Source organism: Eretmochelys imbricata, chromosome 3 (genome assembly GCF_965152235.1).
Source record: "Eretmochelys imbricata isolate rEreImb1 chromosome 3, rEreImb1.hap1, whole genome shotgun sequence".
NCBI classification, from domain to species: Eukaryota; Metazoa; Chordata; order Testudines; family Cheloniidae; genus Eretmochelys; species Eretmochelys imbricata.
In genome coordinates, this window is record NC_135574.1 from 208306952 (window position 1) to 208331045 (window position 24094).

Consider the following 24094-nt stretch of genomic DNA (forward strand, 5'->3'; position numbering starts at 1 on the left):
CTGGAGCCACCCCTAATTCCTGTCCCGGGACCCTCCCTGCCTTTGCTATGGCCTGGATCAGAGCTCTGCGGCTGCTGATCGGAGTCTGGCGGGACTTTGGGGAGCCCACGGCCCAAGCTGAGCCAGAGCCCCCATAACAAGCCAGGCACCAGCACTCACAGACGTGGCAGGCCCAAGACAGAGCCCAGGCCGGGCATGGGGCCCAGCGCCCCACTCCCCCGGCTGGGGCCGCTCACCGGTAGAAGTGCTCGAAGGTGTTGGCGAGCTCCAGGCCAGAGAGGAAGAGGATGGGCTCCAGGCTCTGCTGTAGCCGATGCAGCGACTCCACGTTGGCCATGTCCCTCTGGCTCTCCTGGATCCGCTGGTCGATGTAGCGAGCGAACTGCTCACTCACCTGCAGGGGAGAGCACCAGCTGCCAGGGGCCTTCTCGGGGTGGCTCCCCACGGCAGGGAGTCCCCATGGAGGCTCAGGGGACGCTCACATGGAGAGGGGTGATGGGGGGGCTCCAGGGGAGGGAACAGTCCTGCAGAGGGGGAGGGGCCACTCCCTAGGAGCTGGGTCATTCCCAGGGGTCACCCCACCCGTGGAGACAGGGAGGCAGAATGGGGGAGGTGGGCTGTGGGAGCTGCATGTCTGGGCCGTGGGCAAGGGGGCGCGAGGGGCTCGCTCCCTCTCAGGGCCCAGGGCTGTTGGAGCAGGAGCGGACTAAACGGCCTGAATACAGCAGGGGTAACTGGCAGAGACCCCCATGCACCTGGGCCCCCTCACACCTGGCACCAGGCCGACCAGCCTGGCAGCTCTGCTGGGCCCCAGGCTCGTGCCCCAGGGCCAGACCAGCCCCACGGCAGCCCCCCCACTCACGTGCATGGCCGTCAGGAAGGAGAGCTGCAGCAGGCCCCCGGAGAAGCCCTGCCGCAGGGCCAGCGTGAAGGCCGTCTGCTGCCCGAACAGCTCCTCCATGGCGCGGCGCAGGCCCAGGTAGAGACGGCAGTACCGCTCCACGAAGTCCGGCCCCTGCCACGACGACTCCAGGAACCGCTTCACCTGTGCGGGGCAGGCAGCCCACGGTTACAGGCCGGCGGGGAGGGCCCTGAGGGAGCCTTGGGGGGAGTACAGGCCGGGACGGGCGTGGGGAGGGACCCAAGGGGGTCCAGGCTGGACTGAGCGCCGGGAGGGGACAGGCTGGGGTGTCTGTGGGGGGCAGGATGGGTGTGCGGGGGGGGGGATGGGACATGACAGACACAGGGAGTGGCCCCGGGGGGATGGGCTGACCAGCCACAGGGGGTAGAGGGTAGGCCGGGCATGGGGGCAGCCCCGAGGGTGGGGAGGGTCCCAGGGGGACAGGATGGGCCCAGGCATGGGGAGGGCCCTTCGCATCTAGTGTCCCAAGGGCTTCATGGGCCTGGGGCAGGAGCCGCAGAGACAGAGGTGGACGGGGCCCTGCTCCCCCCACACAGGGTGGGGTGGGGGGACGGGCAGCAGATACACACAGCCCAATGCTCCCCCTCACCCCTGCTGCTGCACCTCACCCCCCACACACCTGCTGCTGCACCAGCCCCCTCCCCCGTCGCCCCCCCGCACACCTGCTGCTGCACCTCACCCCCCACACACCCTGCTGCTGCACCAGCCCCCTCCCCCCACACCTGCTGCCTGCACCAGCCCCCTCCCCCGTCGCCCCCCGCACACCTGCTGCTGCACCAGCCCCCTCCCCCTGTCGCCCCCCCGCACACCTGCTGCTGCACCTCACCCCCCACACACCTGCTGCTGCACCAGCCCCCTCCCCTGTCGCCCCCCGCACACCTGCTGCTGCACCTCACCCCCCACACACCTGCTGCTGCACCTCACCCCCCCTCCCCTGTCGCCCCCCGCACACCTGCTGCTGCACCTCACCCCCCTCCCCTGTCGCCCCCCGCACACCTGCTGCTGCACCTCACCCCCCACACACCTGCTGCTGCACCAGCCCCCTCCCCCGTCGCCCCCCGCACACCTGCTGCTGCACCTCACCCCCCTCCCCCGTCGCCCCCCCGCACACCTGCTGCTGCACCTCACCCCCCTCACACCTGCTGCTGCACCAGCCCCCCTCCCCCGTCGCCCCCCCGCACACCTGCTGCTGCACCAGCCCCCCTCCGTCGCCCCCCCGCACACCTGCTGCTGCACCAGCCCCCCTCCCCCGTCGCCCCCCGCACACCAGCTGCTGCACCAGCCCCCCCTCCCCCGTCGCCCCCCGCACACCAGCTGCTGCACCAGCCCCCCTCCCCCGTCGCCCCCCGCACACCTGCTGCTGCACCAGCCCCCCCTCCCCCGTCGCCCCCCCGCACACCTGCTGCTGCACCAGCCCCCTCCCCCGTCGCCCCCCGCACACCTGCTGCTGCACCAGCCCCCCTCCCCCGTCGCCCCCCGCACACCTGCTGCTGCACCAGCCCCCTCCCCCGTCGCCCCCCGCACACCTGCTGCTGCACCAGCCCCCTCCCCCGTCGCCCCCGCACACCTGCTGCTGCACCAGCCCCCCCTCCCCCGTCGCCCCCCGCACACCAGCTGCTGCACCAGCCCCCCTCCCCCGTCGCCCCCCCGCACACCAGCTGCTGCACCAGCCCCCCTCCCCCGTCGCCCCCCCGCACACCTGCTGCTGCACCAGCCCCCCTCCCCCGTCGCCCCCCGCACACCTGCTGCTGCACCAGCCCCCTCCCCCGTCGCCCCCCGCACACCTGCTGCTGCACCAGCCCCCCTCCCCCGTCGCCCCCCCCGCACACCGGCTTGCTGCACCAGCCCCCCTCCCCCGTCGCCCGGCTGCTGCACCAGCCCCCCTCCCCCGTCGCCCGGCTGCTGCACCAGCCCCCCTCCCCCGTCGCCCGGCTCCTGCACCAGCCCCCCTCCCCCATCGCCCCCCCGCACACCGGCTGCTGCACCAGCCCCCCGCCCCCATCACCCCCCCCACCGGCTGCTGCACCAGCCCCCCTCCCCCATCACCCCCCCCACCGGCTGCTGCACCAGCCCCCCTCCCCCGTCACCCCCCCCCCACCTGCTGCTGCACCACGCCCCTCCAGCACTGCGTAATCCCCGTAAGGCTGCTGGGCTTCTTCCCCGACACCTTGGCGGCCCCCGGAGCTCGTCTCCTTGTTCTTCCCGTTCTTCCCATCTGCCAAGGGGGAGCCGACGTGAGGGCAACGCCCGGGGGGCAGGGCGGGGGCAGCACCAGCACGAGCAGCCTCCCCCACCCCAAAGCTGCCTGTGGGGCGTGGGCTGGGCCCAACCCTCCCAGCGCTCCCACGGAGAGGGCAGCTCGCTGGCAGTTGGCAGGGGTGGCTGGGAGCCCCCTGCCCACATGGGCCCGGCTCAGCCCCACATGGTCACTGAGTGTGTGTGTGTGCGGGGGCTGCAGGGGCCAAGCCTGGAGCTCAGGGCGCACAGCAGCCAGCCAGTCCCGGGCACCCTGGTGTGCAGACCCCGGGGCAGCCGAGTAGCCACCCCCGGCCAGGATCCTGCCCCCCTACAACAGGGCTGGCCCCTGCCGGCTCTGCCTGTGGGCACCAGACCCACGGATCTGAGGGCTGGGCTAGGCCCCCACATCTCTGCCTCCTACACCCAGCCGGCTCCGCTGAGCCAGCCGCCCAGGGCCTTGAGGACCAGCCTCTGCCGCGCCAGGCCCAGGGGCTGCCCGCCAGCCCCACAGAGCCCTCTCCCACGTCACCCCGCCTGCGGGCGCCAGGCACACACAGGGTCGCGCCGAGCTGCAGCACCAGTGCCCGGCCCTGGCAGCAGGACGTGTCAAAGGCAGCCCGGAGAGTCCTTACCCGGAGGGACCCCCCTCCCCACTCAGCCTCGGGCAGCACCCCAGGGCCTCCTCCCCTAGCCCCACCCTGGGACCCGGCCCACTCCCTGCCCGGCCCCAAAGCCCCGCCGGGGGAGGGGCCCTTACTGGCTTTGACCGGGGCTCTCAGCTCCTCGGGCTCCGGGCTGCCGGGGTCCACGTGCACCAGCAGGTGGCTCAGGCGCCGCACGCGGGAATTGAAGATGGTGGCGCGGCTCTTGGCCCGTCGGGCCGTCTCCAGGTTCTCCAGGTACTCGCTCAGGAGCCAGGCCAGGGGGCTGACGCCGCTGGGATCTGCAAGGCCGGAGGGGGAGGCTGAGCCAGTCGGGCCGGGCAGGCTGGGGGCAGCAGGGAACCGGGCAGGGGGAAACGGTACCTGGGCTGGTGATGCTCTGCACCAAGGGATTGATTAGGGCCTCCCAGCAGGTCCTGCCCAGAGCCTGGGCCGCCTCGTCATCGGGAAGGAAGCGATCGGCGAACACCTGCTCGTGCCGCAGGGCGCAGTTCAGCCTGCAACAGCAGAGACACCCGCACCGGTCACTGGCAGGGCCCTGGGGCCTTGCCAGCGCAGGGCGGGCAGATCCTGGGTACAGACACACAGGGCAGGGCACTGCCAAGGGCCATGGCCAGCGCTGGAGGGAGAAGAGGGGTACAGCCCCAGGTACAGCCACACTCAGGGCAGGGCACTGCCCATGGGGGGACCCCGGGCACAGACCCAAGGGGCAAGGCCCTGCCCGGGGCTCTGGGCAGTGCTCGGGGAGGACGCCGGGCACAGACCCAAGGGGCAGGGCCCTGCCCGGGGCTCTGGGCAGTGCTCGGGGAGGACGCCGGGCACAGACACACAGGGCAGGGCCCTGCCCGGGGCTCTGGGCAGTGCTCGGGGAGGACGCCGGGCACAGACCCAAGGGGCAGGGCCCTGCCCGGGGCTCTGGGCAGCGCTCGGGGAGGACGCCGGGCACAGACACACAGGGCAGGGCCCTGCCCGGGGCTCTGGGCAGTGCTCGGGGAGGACGCCGGGCACAGACCCAAGGGGCAGGGCCCTGCCCGGGGCTCTGGGCAGCGCTCGGGGAGGACGCCGGGCACAGACACACAGGGCAGGGCCCTGCCCGGGGCTCTGGGCAGCGCTCGGGGAGGACGCCGGGCACAGACACACAGGGCAGGGCCCTGCCCGGGGCTCTGGGCAGCGCTCGGGGAGGACGCCGGGCACAGACACACAGGGCAGGGCCCTGCCCGGGGCTCTGGGCAGTGCTCGGGGAGGACGCCGGGCACAGACACACAGGGCAGGGCCCTGCCCGGGGCTCTGGGCAGTGCTCGGGGAGGACGCCGGGCACAGACCCAAGGGGCAGGGCCCTGCCCGGGGCTCTGGGCAGTGCTCGGGGAGGACGCTGGGCACAGACCCAAGGGGCAGGGCCCTGCCCGGGGCTCTGGGCAGCGCTCGGGGAGGACGCCGGGCACAGACACACAGGGCAGGGCCCTGCCCGGGGCTCTGGGCAGTGCTCGGGGAGGACGCCGGGCACAGACACACAGGGCAGGGCCCTGCCCGGGGCTCTGGGCAGCGCTCGGGGAGGACGCCGGGCACAGACACACAGGGCAGGGCCCTGCCCGGGGCTCTGGGCAGCGCTCGGGGAGGACGCCGGGCACAGACACACAGGGCAGGGCCCTGCCCGGGGCTCTGGGCAGCGCTCGGGGAGGACGCCGGGCACAGACACACAGGGCAGGGCCCTTCCCGGGGCTCTGGGCAGTGCTCGGGGAGGACGCCGGGCACAGACCCAAGGGGCAGGGCCCTGCCCGGGGCTCTGGGCAGTGCTCGGGGAGGACGCCGGGCACAGACCCAAGGGGCAGGGCCCTGCCCGGGGCTCTGGGCAGCGCTCGGGGAGGACGCCGGGCACAGACCCAAGGGGCAGGGCCCTGCCCGGGGCTCTGGGCAGCGCTCGGGGAGGACGCCGGGCACAGACACACAGGGCAGGGCCCTGCCCGGGGCTCTGGGCAGCGCTCGGGGAGGACGCCGGGCACAGACCCAAGGGGCAGGGCCCTGCCCGGGGCTCTGGGCAGTGCTCGGGGAGGACGCCGGGCACAGACACACAGGGCAGGGCCCTGCCCGGGGCTCTGGGCAGCGCTCGGGGAGGACGCCGGGCACAGACACACAGGGCAGGGCCCTGCCCGGGGCTCTGGGCAGTGCTCGGGGAGGACGCCGGGCACAGACACACAGGGCAGGGCCCTGCCCGGGGCTCTGGGCAGCGCTCGGGGAGGACGCCGGGCACAGACACACAGGGCAGGGCCCTGCCCGGGGCTCTGGGCAGCGCTCGGGGAGGACGCCGGGCACAGACACACAGGGCAGGGCCCTGCCCGGGGCTCTGGGCAGCGCTCGGGGGAGGACGCCGGGCACAGACACACAGGGCAGGGCACTGCCCGGGGCTCTGGGCAGTGCTCGGGGAGGACGCCGGGCACAGACACACAGGGCAGGGCCCTGCCCGGGGCTCTGGGCAGTGCTCGGGGAGGACGCCGGGCACAGACCCAAGGGGCAGGGCCCTGCCCGGGGCTCTGGGCAGCGCTCGGGGAGGACGCCGGGCACAGACCCAAGGGGCAGGGCCCTGCCCGGGGCTCTGGGCAGCGCTCGGGGAGGACGCCGGGCACAGACCCAAGGGGCAGGGCCCTGCCCGGGGCTCTGGGCAGCGCTCGGGGAGGACGCCGGGCACAGACCCAAGGGGCAGGGCCCTGCCCGGGGCTCTGGGCAGCGCTCGGGGAGGACGCCGGGCACAGACACACAGGGCAGGGCCCTGCCCGGGGCTCTGGGCAGCGCCCGGGGAGGACGCCGGGCACAGACACACAGGGCAGGGCCCTGCCCGGGGCTCTGGGCAGCGCTCGGGGAGGACGCCGGGCACAGACACACAGGGCAGGGCCCTGCCCGGGGCTCTGGGCAGCGCTCGGGGAGGACGCCGGGCACAGACACACAGGGCAGGGCCCTGCCCGGGGCTCTGGGCAGTGCTCGGGGAGGACCCCGGGCACAGACCCAAGGGGCAAGGCCCTGCCCGGGGCTCTGGGCAGTGCTCGGGGAGGACGCCGGGCACAGACACACAGGGCAGGGCCCCTGCCCGGGGCTCTGGGCAGCGCTCGGGGAGGACGCCGGGCACAGACCCAAGGGGCAGGGCCCTGCCCGGGGCTCTGGGCAGCGCTCGGGGAGGACGCCGGGCACAGACCCAAGGGGCAGGGCCCTGCCCGGGGCTCTGGGCAGCGCTCGGGGAGGACGCCGGGCACAGACCCAAGGGGCAGGGCCCTGCCCGGGGCTCTGGGCAGCGCTCGGGGAGGACGCCGGGCACAGACCCAAGGGGCAGGGCCCTGCCCGGGGCTCTGGGCAGCGCTCGGGGAGGACGCCGGGCACAGACCCAAGGGGCAGGGCCCTGCCCGGGGCTCTGGGCAGCGCTCGGGGAGGACGCCGGGCACAGACCCAAGGGGCAAGGCCCTGCCCGGGGCTCTGAGCAGCGCTCGGGGAGGACGCCGGGCACAGACCCAAGGGGCAGGGCCCTGCCCGGGGCTCTGGGCAGCGCTCGGGGAGGACGCCGGGCACAGACCCAAGGGGCAGGGCCCTGCCCGGGGCTCTGGGCAGCGCTCGGGGAGGACGCCGGGCACAGACACACAGGGCAGGGCCCTGCCCGGGGCTCTGGGCAGCGCTCGGGGAGGACGCCGGGCACAGACCCAAGGGGCAGGGCCCTGCCCGGGGCTCTGGGCAGTGCTCGGGGAGGACGCCGGGCACAGACCCAAGGGGCAAGGCCCTGCCCGGGGCTCTGGGCAGTGCTCGGGGAGGACGCCGGGCACAGACACACAGGGCAGGGCCCTGCCCGGGGCTCTGGGCAGCGCTCGGGGAGGACGCCGGGCACAGACCCAAGGGGCAGGGCCCTGCCCGGGGCTCTGGGCAGTGCTCGGGGAGGACGCCGGGCACAGACACACAGGGCAGGGCCCTGCCCGGGGGCTCTGGGCAGCGCTCGGGGAGGACGCCGGGCACAGACACACAGGGCAGGGCCCTGCCCGGGGCTCTGGGCAGCGCTCGGGGAGGACGCCGGGCACAGACCCAAGGGGCAGGGCCCTGCCCGGGGCTCTGGGCAGCGCTCGGGGAGGACGCCGGGCACAGACACACAGGGCAGGGCCCTGCCCGGGGCTCTGGGCAGCGCTCGGGGGAGGATGCCGGGCACAGACCCAAGGGGCAGGGCCCTGCCCGGGGCTCTGGGCAGTGCTCGGGGAGGACCCCGGGCACAGACACACAGGGCAGGGCCCTGCCCGGGGCTCTGGGCAGTGCTCGGGGAGGACGCCGGGCACAGACCCAAGGGGCAGGGCCCTGCCCGGGGCTCTGGGCAGCGCTCGGGGAGGACGCCGGGCACAGACCCAAGGGGCAGGGCCCTGCCCGGGGCTCTGGGCAGCGCTCGGGGAGGACGCCGGGCACAGACCCAAGGGGCAGGGCCCTGCCCGGGGCTCTGGGCAGCGCTCGGGGAGGACGCCGGGCACAGACCCAAGGGGCAGGGCCCTGCCCGGGGCTCTGGGCAGCGCTCGGGGAGGACGCCGGGCACAGACACACAGGGCAGGGCCCTGCCCGGGGCTCTGGGCAGCGCTCGGGGAGGACGCCGGGCACAGACACACAGGGCAGGGCCCTGCCCGGGGCTCTGGGCAGCGCTCGGGGAGGACGCCGGGCACAGACACACAGGGCAGGGCCCTGCCCGGGGCTCTGGGCAGCGCTCGGGGGGGACGCCGGGCACAGACACACAGGGCAGGGCCCTGCCCGGGGCTCTGGGCAGCGCTCGGGGAGGACGCCGGGCACAGACACACAGGGCAGGGCCCTGCCCGGGGCTCTGGGCAGCGCTCGGGGAGGACGCCGGGCACAGACACACAGGGCAGGGCCCTGCCCGGGGCTCTGGGCAGCGCTCGGGGAGGACGCCGGGCACAGACACACAGGGCAGGGCCCTGCCCGGGGCTCTGGGCAGCGCTCGGGGAGGACGCCGGGCACAGACACACAGGGCAGGGGCCCTGCCCGGGGCTCTGGGCAGCGCTCGGGGAGGACGCCGGGCACAGACACACAGGGCAGGGCCCTGCCCGGGGCTCTGGGCAGCGCTCGGGGAGGACGCCGGGCACAGACCCAAGGGGCAGGGCCCTGCCCGGGGCTCTGGGCAGCGCTGTGGGGCACCCCGGGGACAGGCCTCACCTGTTGAAGAGCTGCAGCAGCTGCGTGAGCTCGTCCGCGATCTCCTGGCACCACGTGTGCGCCTGGGTAGTGTAGAACAGGCAGGTCCGCCGGCACAGCTGCTCCTTGAAGATGGGCCAGAAGGTGGGCTTGGGCCCCAGGATCTCGATGCCACGCACCCGCGTGTCAATACCACCCTGCAGAGGGCACAAACCTCCCTGGTTAGACGTGGGCCCGCCAGGCCCGGAGCTGACCGAGCGACTCCCACGGGGTGCCCCTGGGCCAGGCCTCTGGCGGCCCGTAGAGCCCCTGCGGGGGGTGAGGGAGGCCAGGGACCGGCTCGGCTGCACACAGGGACAGGGCTGTGATGTTGCACACCAGGTGCTTTATGGAAATATGCTTGTCAGTGTGACTATGATGTAACTGGGATATGCCTTATGCAAAAGGTCTCTTGTAAGGTATCATAACAAAGATTATAACCTACTGACTATGTTCCTCCTACTTGTATGCACGTATCATTCATGTATCTGAAGCTAGAAATATGAAGTATAACTCTGAGGTCCTACTGTAATTATGCAAAGCTGTGGGCCATTAATGGTGGTTTAGAATCGTGATGACTCCCACTGACCAGGACAATTGGTTGTAAATGGTTTATTTACCTGCAAACCTTCCCGCGTACCTGTGGGCCAGCCCATGGGGAATGGAGACTCGGGGTCTTACAGTGACATGTGACCATGTCACAGGATACTGGAATCCATCTTAAATCTGTTGCTTTTCCATTTAGAAGGAGGGGTGGGGACCCAGAGAGACAAAAGATTCCCGCCTTGTGCCAAAGCTAGAAAGGGGGTGGAGCAGGACAAAAGGGGCTGCCAGTCACAAAAAAACCCCTAGTTATCACCTAAGATGTCTGCTGGAATTAACAAGGACTGTACCGGGGAAAGGACTGGGCCCAGACAAGGAAGGAGTCTAGTCTGTGAAAGAAGCTTATTGGAACACCTCTGAGGATGAGATATTACCTGTAATCAGTTTCTTAATGTATTAGGCTTAATGTATTAGTACTTAAATCCTACTTTTTATACTTAATAAAATCACTTTTGTTAATTGATAAACCCAGAGTAAGTGATTAATACCTGGGGGAGCAAACAGCCGTACATATCTCTCTATCAGTGATGCAAAGAGCGGACAATTTATGAGTTTACCCTGTATAAGCTTTATACAGAGTAAAACGGATTCATTCGGGGTTTCCATCCCATTGGGAGCTGGACATCTGAGTGCTGGAGACAGGAGTACCTGATGCGTGGTTTTCAGTTAAAGCCTGAAGCTTTGGAGGAGTGGCCCAGACCCTGGGTCTGTGTTGCAGCAGGCTAGTGTGTCTGGCTCAACAAGGCAGGGTTCTGGAGTCCCAAGCTGGCAGGGAAAAGGGGCTCAAAGGTAATTTCAGCACATCAGGGGACAGTCCCAAGGGGGTCTCTGTGACCGAACTCATCACAGGGGGCCCGCCAGTACACCCACCTGCTGGCAGCGCTTGATCTTGATTTGGATGATGGGCCAGAAGCGGGTCAGGTTCTCCAGGAGGATCACTCTGCTGGCCGAGGGCATGACAGTCACCTGGGGAGGCAGGGAGAGCCGCATCCCTCAGACATGGAAATGGCGAGGCTGTGAGAGATCCCACCCCGCCCCGCAGGAGTGTTGTCCAGGCCCAGCCCCCAGAGCCACGTGAGGCAAAGCCGTGGGGTTAGCGGCGTGCAGGAACATGGGCCCCAAAGGGATGGGGCGAGGAGATGACCAGCAGCTGGGACCTAAGTGGCGGCTTCCCAGTGGGGGTTGGACTAGCCAGCAAAGCCTCTGCTGCTCCACGAGGCAGCCCCAGGGCCCCGCCCAGCCACACCTGGGCAGATCAGAGAAACCATGGCTCTGCTGGAGCAGCGAGACGCGCCAGCCCTCTCCACCACTTCCTGCTGCCCCCTCCCGGCACGGCCACTGGGAGACCAGCCCCTGGGAGCTCCACCGTGCTCAGGAGCTGCCGTCAACCCGCCAGGAGCAGCCGCAGAGACCACAGCCAACGGGGATCGAGGGGTGTCGCCGGGCACGGGAACTGGCTGACAGCCACCGACCAGCGGCCCAGCGAGCCCTGCGGGCACCCAGCACCTAGTGCCAGAGGCGCCCGAGAGAGACGCAGATCTCCCGCTGCGCCCCTTGGGCTCCCAGCCCGAGTGGTGCTACTGAGCCAGCGTCACGCCCCACTCCCAGCGCCCAGATCAGGCTCATCCACCGGTTTGGAGCTGGGGGTGGGGGGCGTCCCAATTTCCAGCTTTTCTCTGCAGCGGGGCGGGGGGGAGCCTCGCTTGGGAAGCGACAGGCAGGATTCTCAAGGAATCGCCAGCCCCCAGGAGCCACGGCTTGAAGGAACAGACCAGCCGTGCCGAGAGCTGGCATCAGCACCGTCACTGCCAGCACAGGCCCAGCGCCCCACACAGCCGGCTGGCTGCTGGCACGGTGTACATGCTGCTCCCACTGGGAACGCGCAGGGCTGCCTCTCTGCTCTGCCCACCCCACTGACCTCCTGGGACTCAGTGCTGCCCCAGGGGCCAGAAGGCGGCTCCCCTGCTCCTCTCGGTCCCTCTTCTGCTCTACAGCCCCCGGGCAGCGGAGACCCTGGTACACCCTAAGCTAGGCAGACTGCCCGGCCCAGACAGCGCCGCTGGGTTCTGGGGAGAGGTTTCCCAGGGCAGCGCACTCGGGTCTGGGGAAGCAGAGGGTGGGAGGGTCTAGCAGCAGAAACGGGAGCAGCTAGGACACGGCAGGCTGTGCCAGGCCTGCATGGGGCGGATGAGGAGCAGGACAGGAGGGGAAGCCGGGACTTGGTCACTGCCGTGTCTTGATCCTCCCACTGGAGCAGCTGATCCTGGCCAGCACTGGAGACGGACCCTAAGCTCAGGGCCCTGCCCTGCTCCTCCCCTCCTAGGAGAGCGCTGGTGACGTGCCCGCCAGGATAGGGCCTATAGGCCTGGGGCTGGCGACTCCCTGCGCCTCGGGTGCTGGCTGCCTCCCAATTCCACGGCAGTCGTCCCCCCCGCAGCCTGGGCCGGACTGCCCCAGCTCCACTGAATGGCAGAGATGGGCGCTGGCAGGTGCGAAGCTCTCAGCCTGCACCCGCCCTGCTAGGGAGCCCCCAAGCCACAGGACCCCCATTCCCTGCAGCTCCCCCTTTTCTGTCCGGGGTGGCCTGGGCCACACTCACTGTATTGAGCTCGGTGCTGATGCTGGCCGGGTTCTCTCCTCCCATGACCACGATCCGGGCTGGCATGTAGCTGGAATCCTCGCTGGCCACCACCAGGCTCATCTGCCTGCAGCCAGGGAGAGCCACAGCATCAGCACTGGCCCATTTCTGGGGTTGTGCTCCAGCCTGAGCCTAGGGTTCCCATCCCAAGGGGCATGTCCGCCAGCAGGCTCAGAGCCTCACATGGCCACCGGTCCTAACGGGAGCCCCTGAGCCCCCCGGCCCAGCTCCTGGGGGGCTGCACCTGGCGCTTCATGGCTCTGGGCCCACAGCGCCTCCAGCCATTCCAGCAGGGAGCATGGCGCCCGGGGACACAGACAAGTCCCTGCATGGCTGGCTACTGGAAAGGGAACCCACCCCAGCCTGAGCCAGGGAACCGGCATGTGCAGTCCCCCTGTGCCGCCTCGGGCACCCAGCTACCCCTCGCCAAATTGTTACCTGCCCTGTCCACCTGATCCCACCTCCATCCCCAGGACACCCCTTCGACTCCCTGGGCAGCCAGCCACCCCCCTACCCACCTGATCCCACCCCCATCCCCGGGAACACCCCTTTGCCACCCCGGGCACCTTGCCACTCCTCGCCAAATCGTTACCCTGGTCCAACCCCCTCCCATGGCTACCTGATCCCTCCCCCACCACTGGGACACGCTCTTTGCCACCCGGCACACAGAGCCACACCCCCGCCCCGGGGGGCCAGTACCCACAGCCCCCGTCCCACCTGACCACCACGCCGCGGTGCATGTAGATGTTGATGTAGTGCGAGCCGGTGCTGCCGTTGGACTCCCAGTAGGTCTTGGGGTTCCTGTCCGTCAGCTTGTTGGCTCGGTGGGGGTTAGAGGAAACCTCCAGCTTCTCCCAGCACTTGTCCTCCTTCACTTCCACGCTGGAGCCTGCAGGGAGAGGGGACAGCGCTGAAGGGACCTGAGGGGCCACCTGGGCGGGGCACAGCTGGGGAAGAGGGGCCCCGCACGACCGCCCCAGCACTGACCCTGGCAGAGGTTGCGCAGGAAGACGTCGAAGAAGGGGATGTTGATGGGCTGGTGACTCCGTCTGTGCTCCTCAATCTGACCCAGCACCATCTGGAAGAGAGGGGGGCGCAAAGCGTCAATGGGGGGAGCACCCCTTCGCCACTGCCCGATTGCTGGACTCTGGGCAGCAACCAGCCCCCAAGGAATGCAGCCCCACAGGTGGGGTGGGGGAAGCTGAGTGAACTGGGTCCAGAGAGAGCCTCTGCCCCACGGCCACTCCCCCCATGGCTATCCCCTCCCTGCCCACCCCCTTCCAGAGACCACCAACCCCTCCCCCTGCCTGCAGACCACTCCCTGGTCACCCCTTCCAGATACCACCAACCTCTGTGACACCCTGTACTCCATGTTCACCACTTTTATATGGTTATGTTATATTCTGTACAAAGTAAGCCTTGTGAGGTATCATCTGAAGATTCATAAACTGCTGAACATCATTGTGCTGTTAAGATGTGTGTAACAACACTGTGTGTAAAGCTATGAGATTTTACTGCATGACTGTTACTGAACTATGGTACTGTTTTGGGTAATGCCCACAAACTAATTTTTCAGAGACAAAGACACCCTAGCACGCCAGCAAAGTACCAAAGAGCCATTACATACTACATCAGACATTCACCAGCAGGGGCTGGGGGAGGGAAGGGAAGGGAAGGGAAACAAGAAAGTTACCATTCATCATGAGGGCAGTTTGGAGCTCACATACACAACAGCACTGCCCGACCCCAGGACCCAGCAAGGATTTTTCCAGCACAAAGGGCGGGAGGATAAGAAGTGGGGAAAACGTCCCTAGCCACCCCTCTCCTCCATCCGTCTCCGCTCATGACAATGACGACGCACAAGGAACTGAACAAAGGGGGGAGCGGTCCCAGGCTGGGAAAAGACGCAGCCTGTGAAACGTATCACAGCTGCTGGTGAGAAAAATTCCCTCTTTTGCTTTTACACCTATTAGTCCTGGTACAGTTTAGGAATTCGCTGGCGTGTTTATCCTTTTATGACCAATTCCGACTGTTATGCCTTCCCACCTGTGATCACTTAAAATCCACCCTTCTCTGGTTAATAAACTTCTTTCGTGGTTCTGCCTAAGCCAGTGTGTTTGACTGACGTGTTTGGGAAACCTCTACCCGAGACGAGAAAGGCGGGCCCGTAACCCCTCCCAGGGCTGGAATGACTAGTGAGGAGCTTCCGCTGTCCGGGAGGGCTGGGCGCAGTGCAGGAGGGGAGCAAGGCTGGGGATGGGGCTCTACGGGTGTTACCCTCTACTTAACACATGGACAGCTGGGCACAGCCTCACGTACTCAGCTGCATCCTGGGGGCTGGGAGCGAGCAGAGCCTGGACGGGTCGCTGTTCCCAGCAAAGCGGTGTAAAAGGCACCCCAGGCAGGAGAGCTAAGGGGACTCAGCAGTCCAGGCTGCACCTGGAGGAAAGTCACACCCTCCCTCCCGCCAGACCAACCTCTGCAAAGACCACCAACCCCTCCCCACAGACAAACAACCTGCCCTCCTCCCTCCCCTCCCTTCAGGGAGGGCCAGCGCCTGGGACTCCCGGGTGGTCTCGACCCAGATCAGCGCCCCGGCATGCTGCAGAGGTTCCTCCCACCCACCAGGCAGACCGCCCCAGGCGGTGGGGGGAGGCCTCCCCCATGGCAGAACCCCTGCTCACCTGGACGGGGTCAGGACACACACCCCACACCGCGCACGTGCCCCGGCTCACCTGGATGCAGCCGGCCAGGATGCTGGTCGTCAGCTTCTGATAGAGGCTGGCGTACTTCTCACAGTCGGTCACCAGGTCCCGCAGCTCCGGCCCCAGCAGCAGGTTGGAGTTGTGCTTGTCCAGGGCTTTGGACAGGGCCTCCTTGGTGCCCAGACGGCACATCACCACGGCACAGTCCTTGGTGGCAGTGGCCAGGCGGTGGAGGAAGCGAACGAACTCCTGCACGACCTGCAGAGGGAGCAGCGCGGACTGGGGGTTGGGGCACCGGCCTGGGGGCCAGGAGACCTGCTTCTAGTCCCGCCTCTGCCACTGACCCGCCAGGGGGCTGTGGCGAGTCCCCGCTCTCCCTGGGCCAGTCCCCTCCGCCCCCGGCCGCCTGGGGCAGGGCAGCTCTCAGCTCCTGCCGTGCCTGGGCTGGAGTCTCCAGGCACGGCACGGACAGAACAGAGAGAGGCCCCAGCTCTGGCTGGGGGGCGCTGGGTAAAGGGGTGATGCCAGGGGGCACAGGTCCATCTTCCCCGGGGCAGGCCTGCGGCAGATCAGGGCTGTTATGAGCCAAGGCACCGGGCAGAGACTTCACCAGCAATTCCTGCCGCGAGCCCATAACTGGGGCTGAGCTAGGAGCCCCTCCCCGCCCCCGCCTCCTGCTCCCGGATTCCCCACCCCCAACAGGTAAGCTGGTCCCCCCGTGGCTCCTCACCTCCCGCTCGTTGCTGGGGGCGCTCATGGAGGACAGACAGGGCTCGATGCATTCGTGCCAGGGCAGCTCCTCCTCCTGGTAACTGTCCAGGAGCTTGTTCAAAATCCTGCACAAGAGAAGGGGGAAGGTGGGGCCTGAGGGGAGAGGCCAGCGGCTGCCAGTGCCCCGAGCCCCCCCGTGTGCCCGGCCCTCTGGCCACACAAGCCACCTTCACTGCCATGCCTGCCCCCGCCTCCCATGACAGCCTCTCATCCCAGCCCTCCCCACTGCCTTGGGACAGCCCCCACCCCCACCTCGGGACACCCCAACTGACCACACATACACACACCTTGGGACAGCCCCAACCAACCCTGACCCCCCAGAAACAGCCACTTCCAGCCCCAGGACAGCCCCAACCAACGCCCCCCAGCACAGTGCCAACAAACCCTGCCTCAATCCACCCCCAGGACAGCCCCAAACAGACACGCCCCCGTGCTGGCTCCCATTCCCATCTGGGACATCCCAGCCACACTCTCGCAGTACAGCGTATGGATCCCCGGCCAAGGTCCCCGACACCCGGTGACACCCGAGGATCCCCGGCTGCCCCCCTCGCCCAGTGTCACCCGAGGATCCCTGGCAAAGGTCACCCCCTCCCCCCCGTGTCACCGAGGACCCGGCCGCACCCTGCACTCACCGGAGGATCCCCAGCTGCACGGCCTTCTCGGCCCCCAGCTGCTCCAGGCTGCGCAGCAGCAGCAGGAAGTGCTGGCGGTCCCGCAGGGCCTCGGCCCCCTCGCTCTCGGGGCCGGCCTCCTCGCAGAGGCAGCGCTCCAGGGCCAGCACCAGCTCCTTGGAGAGGCTGCCCTCCTGCAGGCGGCCCAGCAGCGTCTGCACGTCCACGTCCTTCAGATCCAGGGCTGAGCCCGCCTCTGCCACAGGGAGAGCGCCGTGGGGCCGGGGCTGGGGCAGGGCACTGCATGCCGCCGGCTGCACGCTCGCTGGGGCGCCAGGTGCCCTGTACCCCCGTCCCCAGGCTCTCAGACGGGGCTGTGGGTGGGGGGCAGGGGCTCCGTACCTACCGTCCCCAGGCTCTCAGACAGGCGGGATGGGGGAGGGAGCTCTGTACGTAGGGCAGCGCTGCGTACGAGCTGTCCCCAGGCTTGTAGGTGGGGTTGGGGGGGCAGGGGCTGTGGGGGTGGGGTGGGCTCCATACCTGCATCCCCCAGCTCTCAGACAGGGGCTGGGTGGGGAGCAAGGACCTCTGTACCTGCTATCCCCACATCCTCAGACAGGGGCTGTGGCGGGGGCAAGAGGGTCCATACCTGTCGTCTCCAGGTTCATGGGGAGCTTGTGCTCCGCCAGGCGGCTGAGCGCGATCTGGGCCAGCGTCTCGTTGGCGTGGCTGGGGGCGGCGGGGTCCTGGCCGCCCTGGCAGCAGCTCTGCAGCGCCGAGTGGATGTCACAGCTCGCCAGCTGCTCGGCCAGGCCCCGGTGGCTGTCGATCAGCATGCTGGCCACCAGCAGGCCGTTCTGCACGGCCGATGAGGCCCTGCGGGGCAGAGCGCCAGGGTGAGTGCCCGCGGGCACCAGCCGCTGCTCCTCCCCAACGGGTCTGTGGGGCAATGGCATCTCCTGCCAGCCAGGGGCCCTCCCGCCAGGCACCCCCAGAGCCTCCAGAGAGCTGCCCCACAGCAATGACCCCGCTCAGCCCCCATACCCAGCGGTGCCCTGCATGGTGCGGATGGCGGCAGGGAGGGCGCAGAGCAGGCTGTCCGAGTCCTTGCTGGAGGCGGAGCCGATGCTGGCGAAGATCTCCCACATCACCTGGGCATCGGCGTGGTTCAGGGGACAGGGCTTCTCGCTGGCACCCAGCGGCTCGCAGGTCCCGGCGCCCACCAGCACCTTCAGCGCCTGGGAGGCCAGGGGAGCCGGTCAGGGCGGAGAGCTGGCAGCGCCAGCCCCAGGCCGAGACCACAAGGCTGCCAATGCCCCCTGGGATCCCGGCACTGGCCACCCGGTCCCCGCCCTCTCCCACCCACGATCCCGGCATGCCCCACCCCCGAGCCCACGACAGCCCCCACCTGCCCCATGAGCTGCACTCACCGCCAGGCCGGCCTGCTGGACCAGCGCCGAGGGGGCGTACTCCTGCATGCAGGCCAGCACGGCACGCACCCCGCCCTCCGTGGCGAAGAGCACGCGCCAGTCGTACTTGGCCATCAGCACACACAGCAGCCGCAGAGCCAGTACCGCCAGCAGCTTCTCCTTCACCTGGTTGGTGAGCAGTTCCACCAGCATCTTCACCAGCTTCTCCCTGCGGGGAGCAACGGCGGGCGGCTCAGGAGCCGGGCTTGGGCAACCGGGGACTGACCTGCTGCGTGGCTCCAGGTCAGCTCTGGTCCAGAAACCAGATCCCCCGGCCCCCCATGGGCCTCCCACTCCCCAAGCTGTCACAGGAGTCCCAGCAGGGCAGCCAGCTTTGATTTCCAGCTATCCAGAGGTGCAGAATCCACCCCTGCCCTGGAAGTTTGTTCCAGCTCATCACCCTCCCTGGTAAATATCTGGGCCTTACATCTCACAGGCACGTGTCTGGCTTCAGCTCCAGCCACCGGTTCTGGTTCTGCCCATCTCTGCTAGACTAACGGGCCCATTAGTGCTTACGTTTTCCCCCCAGGAAGGTCCTTGCACATCATGAACAAGTCACCCCTTGGTCGCCAGGTGTCCACACAAGCTATTGGGAAACCGGACAGGGGTCAGAAATGAGCTACAAGTACCCAGGGCTGGAAAACCAGCCTCACAGCAAGTGACTAAGGAAGCTGGATCCTGGCAGCTCCTCGGATGAAGGGAGAGGACACCTACTCGCAGTCTGTAGGCACCTGCCCAGGTAGAACGCTGCTGACATGGGGGCTCTTGGGTCCAGCAGGCAGAGGGGGAGGAGAGCCATGGAGAAGCTCAAACGGGAAATCAGAGACCTGTTTACCAGGGAGGGTGACCGGCCATGGGAACAGCGTCCCAGGGATGGGGCAAGTCTTCCAACGCTTGCGGTCGCTACGCTGGGAGGGGCCATCTGCCTGAAGCCCACCCTGCAGCTCACCCACCACTGACGGGGCTCCATGGTGCCACTTTCCCAGGAGACTTCAGACCTGTGCAGGAGTCACTGGGTGACGCTCTCTGGCCTGTGCGACGCACAGGATCAGACCAGCCAACCACAATGGTCCCTGCTGGCTGTACAACCGGTGACGTGTATCTGTCGCCCTCCTGCCCAAATCCTTTGTACGTTGCTGTAGCTAGACCATAAGCGTCTGGAGCCAGGATCGTGAGCACATCTACTCACGACTGGCATCCCCTGGCTCTATTCTAATAGAAACATCACCCAGGGGTAATGCCCGCGCCAAAGACAGACACTGGCCAGCAGCCGGCCCCTGCAGACAGGAGCAGCTGGTTTTCCTGCCCCGTCTCTCCAGGGAGGCACGGGCCTGCCATCTCCAGGTCTGGGCGCGCCCAGAGGACCCACCAGAGAACTGACCTGATGGTGAGTCCCTCAGGTTTGATGACCTGCCGCTCTCGCCCAGCCTCCTCCTCCAGAGTCTTGATAATGAACCTGAGCCCAGCTAGCTGCAGCCCCACCTCGGAGCTGGACCTCTGGATCAGTTCCACCACCTCTGCAATCCGCTCCAACGAGCTCTTCTTCCCCGACCCCTTCGCGCTGCACAACACTGGCCGGGACCATAACACCCGTCAACCCGAGGCTGCCCCACGAGCCCTCCAGCCAGCCCCTCCCCACGGCGCTTCCCCACCCCCCACGGATCGCCCCTCTTCCCAACCTCTCCCCGAGCCAATCGCTGGGTCTCCCCTGCCCAGACCCCCCTTAGCCAGCAGGGACCCGCTTCAGCTAGAGCCCAGCACCCAGCCACTGCCGCACACGGCTCCTTCCCCGGCCGGCACGTACCCTTGGCTTTCTCCTCTGCCATCTCCGGGCAGGCTAGCCCCTCCGCTCGCAGCAGCTCGGTGAACAGCTGGCAGTCGGATTTCTCCGGGGGGGCTGGGGCAGGCACTTTGGCAGCAGGAGGGTCTTTCTTTGGTTTCTTGGACACCAGGGATTCGGCGCACTCCGAGGGGGCTGCGTCCAGCCCCAGGCCGCCCGGCTGCGCCCCCCCTGGGCGGAGGAAGTACTTGCTGTAGACATGGGAGTTGTGCAGGTCACTCAGGGTGCAGCCCTGGCACTGCTTGCTCAGCACCCGCAGCACTTGCTGGGCCAGCTCCACCGGTACCGACAGCTGGATCAGGGCTTCTTCGTCCAGCTCCGACAGCTGGAAATGCAGGGCCTGGGTTAATTCTCAGCAGCCCGATGTCCCCAGGCCAGCCGGAACTGAGCCGACACAGGGAGGTCCCCAGGCCAGCCGGAACCGAGCCCACACCGGGCTAGTCCAACTGCGATATCCCCAGGCCAGCCAGAACCAAAACAAGTCCAATTCTCTTGTCCCAGATCGATGTCTCAGTGGCTGCTGACAGCATCTCCCCATGCCTGTGACCTGCCCATCCAGAGTCTGTTGGACAGAGTTTCTCTACCTGGGCTGAGCTGGTCTCCTCTTTTGTTCCCTCCCTCTGTTCCATCCACACTCCTTGGTCCTCCCCTCACCTGCACCCCCACCATTCCCTCTTACTCCCCCAGTTCAATCTCCCCTCCCAGTTTGCCCCGCTCTTCCCAAGGCTCCCCAGTTCCCTGTTCCACTCCATCCCTGCTGCCCCCATCCACTTCCATCTCCCCTCTCATCTGTTCTCCCACTGCGCTCCATGGTATCTCTCACCTTCCAGTTCCCTATTCCTCCCAGGTCCTTCTCTCTCCCCTGCACCACCCCTGTCCCACACCTGCTCCTCCTGGTGCTGCCAGATGACCTGGGCGATCTCCTGCTGCTCGTGCGGTTCTAGCTTCTTCACGAAGAAGAGCAGCTCCCACCACTCGGCCCGGCTCAGGGCCTCGGAGTCCTCGCTCAGCCGGTCCATCAGGTAGGGCAGGGAGTACAGCCCTCCAAGGGGCTTGCAGTAAAACGTCTGGGTCACTGCAGGGGAGCACAGCAAGGCAGAGAGACTAACCCTGAGCGTCTCAGAAAGACGGTTATCCTGCTGCAACGCCACCTGAGCCAGGAGGGGACAGCTGGCCTGGACTAGCCAGGCAGCCAAAGGCCAGGATTCAAAGGGAATTCAGTCTCAACAGGATGGCCGGATTCCCAGCCTGCCATCTACTGGCAAACAGAGCGAGCGCATGAAGCAAGAGCAGAGAACACTAGGTGGCTGCAGGACCAACCATCACCTTCCTGCTTAGAGACGCGAAGCGATGGAGAGGGGCGCTCCAGCAGTGATTATAAATAGAAGGATTTCCATTTAAACCAACTGAAATCTGAGCTTGCTAGTCAGAGCCAGCTGCTCAGTTCAATCCACAGACGCCAGGTGGCCGGCGTGGCGTAGCAAGGGGAGAATTATTACAGTCACAATTGTCATTTTTGGGACACAACACCATCACAAAGACTGACCATTGTCTACAGGACTGTCAACAAAGGAAAGGGGGCTGGAAATGGAGGACTTCTAGCGGGTCCTGTGGAGATCAGGGCTAAGTCTTACTTAACAGCCTCCCTAACATCTGGAAGAAGGGAGTAAGCAGCATCTTAACAGCAGGCTGTGCTCCACTAGGGGGAGCAGAGAACACCAGTGAGGATTGAAAAATAAAGAAGGACCTGAATAGAACAAACATTTGCTCAGTAGAAGCACATGCTTTTGGTGCTCAGAAACTAGTCCCGGGGCCCTACAAGTACCTAGGTAGAGAGATTTCACGCACACCAAAACGGCAACCGTAAAAGGCCCCATTTGTTCATTGTTGTATTAACTGGGTTGAGGGTCCTGAGCTCAGAGTCACAGTAGTGAGCAGATGTGGCTTGGAGTTTGAGTACTCAGAGATCTTAGTTTTGTGTAGGCCTGATTTAGGCCCAGATTTTATACTGGGGGTGATTTCTACCAATATAGTTTAGACTATTATACTGGTATAAGTGTGGCTTATACTGGTATAGCGTGGTCCTCTTCCCAGGCAGGAATAAGCCATATCGGTATACACATGTTTATCCTGGTATAACTGCATCCACGCCAGGGATCATAGCAATTTAACTCTGTCAGTATAGTTAAAGCAGTACGACCTGTGTGTATAGACAAGGCTTAGACCCTGTGGCAACCATCATGACAAAACTGGTCCCCCTCAGCTGGGCTCCTAGGCACTGGATACTATGAATAATTAATAACAATGTAAATCTTTTATTAAGCACCTAAAAATCAAAACAATTCCCTTTCAAAGTTGTGAATTCTAGAGGAGACTGAATAGCATTTGCAGCTTACCTTTCAATCTAGGTTTAAAAACCTAGCAATTTACACCCAACAAAACTACACTGAAAGAACATATCATAAAGCCAAGCACTCAGAAGTTAGGAAACACGAGTGCAACCTTCACTCAGCCACCTTGTGTGTTTGCATTACGACACAGTCTTTAATTACGTGACCACATGCTGTTTTTTTCCCCACAGAGCCCCTTTGAAAAGGATTTAGGGGTCACAGTGGACCAACAACTCAAGGTGAGCTCCAAAAAGGGCTAATGCGACCCCAAGAGGTATAAACTGGAGAGGAGGGAACAGGAGCGGGGATGTGATTTGACTCCATATACAGCCCTACTGAGACTGATGCTGGAATATGGCGTCCAGTTCTGGGGTCCACGTTTTAAAAAGAAGGTTGAAAAATTGGACAGGGGACAGAGAAGAGCCATAAAAACAAGAGGCTTGGAGAAAATGCCTCACAGTGAGAGACTTAAAGCGCTCAGTCTGTTTAGCTGATCAAAAAGGAGACTGCGGGGTGACTCAATTGTGGTGTATAAATACCTCCATGGGGACAAAATACCGTGTACTAAAGGGCTCTTTAATCCCACAGAGAAAGGCAGAACAAGAACCACCGTCTGGAAGCTGAAGCCAGACAAATTCAGATTAGAAGTAAGGCCCAGATTTTGAACAGTGAGGATGATCATACTACCAAGGGAAGTGGTGGATTTTCTATCTCTTCAAAGCAAGATGAGATCCCTTTCTAGAAGTTGCTTTAGCCAAACCTAATCTATTAAACTCAATATTGGGGTCAACTTGGTGAAATTCTCTGGCCTGTGTTACACAGGAGGTCAGACTAGAGCAGTGGTTCTCAGCCGGGTGAACGCAGAGGTCTTCCAGGGGTTACATCTACTCATCTAGATATTTGCCTAGTTTTACAACAGGCTACAGAAAAAGCTCTAGCAAAGTCAGTACAAGCAAAAATTTCATACAATGACTTGTTTATACAGCTCAATCTACTATACACTGAAATGTAAGGACAATATTTATATTCCAGTTGATTTATTTTAATAAGTCTGTGGTAAAAATGAGAAAGTCAGCAATTTTTCAGTAATAGTGTGCTGTGACACTTTTGTATTTCTATGTCTAAAGTCGATTTTAAGTGAGGTGAAATTGGGGGTACACAAGGCAAATCAGACTCCTGTAAGGGGTCCAGTAGTCTAGAAAGGTTGAGAGCCACTGGACTAGATGATCTAGTCATTCCCTTCTGCCCTTAAATGCTATGACGCATTACTAGAATACCATGTCCAGTTCCAGCGTTCACATGTTAAGAAGGATGTTGCAAAAATAAAGAAGTCAGAGAAGAGCCATAAGAATGATCAACAGTCTGGAAAACACGCAAGACTCTTAAAGAGCTTAGGCTATGTCTACACTTGCAGAGGTTTTGCGCTGTCAGTTTCACCAGTGATAGGGAACGGGTGAAACCATGGGAGTGTGAAAGTAAAGTGCTGGTCTGTGTGCTCACGCACTTCCACAGGTGTCAGAGTGCATTTACATTTGCAGCGCTTCCATCCCCGATGAGCACAGAGCAGGAGGGCAGCTATCCCACAGTGCAGCTCTCTCCGTTTTGACGATAGGTCTTGAGGGAAGGGGGGGGGTGATCGCAGGGCATCCTGGGTCCCTGCACAGCCTCCTCTCTCCAAACACTGGTCAGCTCCAGGAGCTCAGCATTGCTCCAAGCAGGGGATCGTTTGCCCTGTGGAGCAGCCGTTGTCATCTGGCCAGATAAGTGAGCACTTGCCAAGAAAACAGGAAGGGGAGTTTCAAACTTCCTGAGCCTTTACAGGAGGAGGGGTGGACGTCTGTTTACCTGGCATTGGAGCAGCAGATGGGCTGGTCAAAGTGGTCACCTAGGCTAGTGATTCTCTAATTTTTGTACTGGTGACCCCTTTCACATAGAAAGCCTCTGAGTGCGACCCCCCTTTCCCCCCCGTATAAATTAAAAACACTATTTTATATATTTGACACCATTATAAATGCTGGAGGCAAAGCGGGGTTTGGGGTGGAGGCTGACAGC

The 24094-nt window shown here is 65.1% G+C and overlaps 1 protein-coding gene across 1 annotated transcript in view; it reads right to left on the reverse strand.

Moving 5' to 3' along the window:
* The window catches only part of LOC144263284 (cullin-9-like), a 70054-nt gene that overhangs the window by 24509 nt on the left and 21451 nt on the right, over window positions 1-24094 (reverse strand). The window contains 20 exon segments of the mRNA XM_077814177.1: window positions 237-394; window positions 863-1045; window positions 3021-3101; window positions 3103-3137; window positions 3918-4103; window positions 4186-4319; window positions 8998-9173; window positions 10489-10584; window positions 12218-12323; window positions 12974-13145; window positions 13244-13334; window positions 14992-15219; window positions 15692-15797; window positions 16365-16599; window positions 16993-17219; window positions 17388-17581; window positions 17774-17981; window positions 19194-19383; window positions 19617-19977; window positions 20537-20727. Coding sequence (XP_077670303.1) covers window positions 237-394; window positions 863-1045; window positions 3021-3101; window positions 3103-3137; window positions 3918-4103; window positions 4186-4319; window positions 8998-9173; window positions 10489-10584; window positions 12218-12323; window positions 12974-13145; window positions 13244-13334; window positions 14992-15219; window positions 15692-15797; window positions 16365-16599; window positions 16993-17219; window positions 17388-17581; window positions 17774-17981; window positions 19194-19383; window positions 19617-19977; window positions 20537-20727 — 3358 coding nt within the window.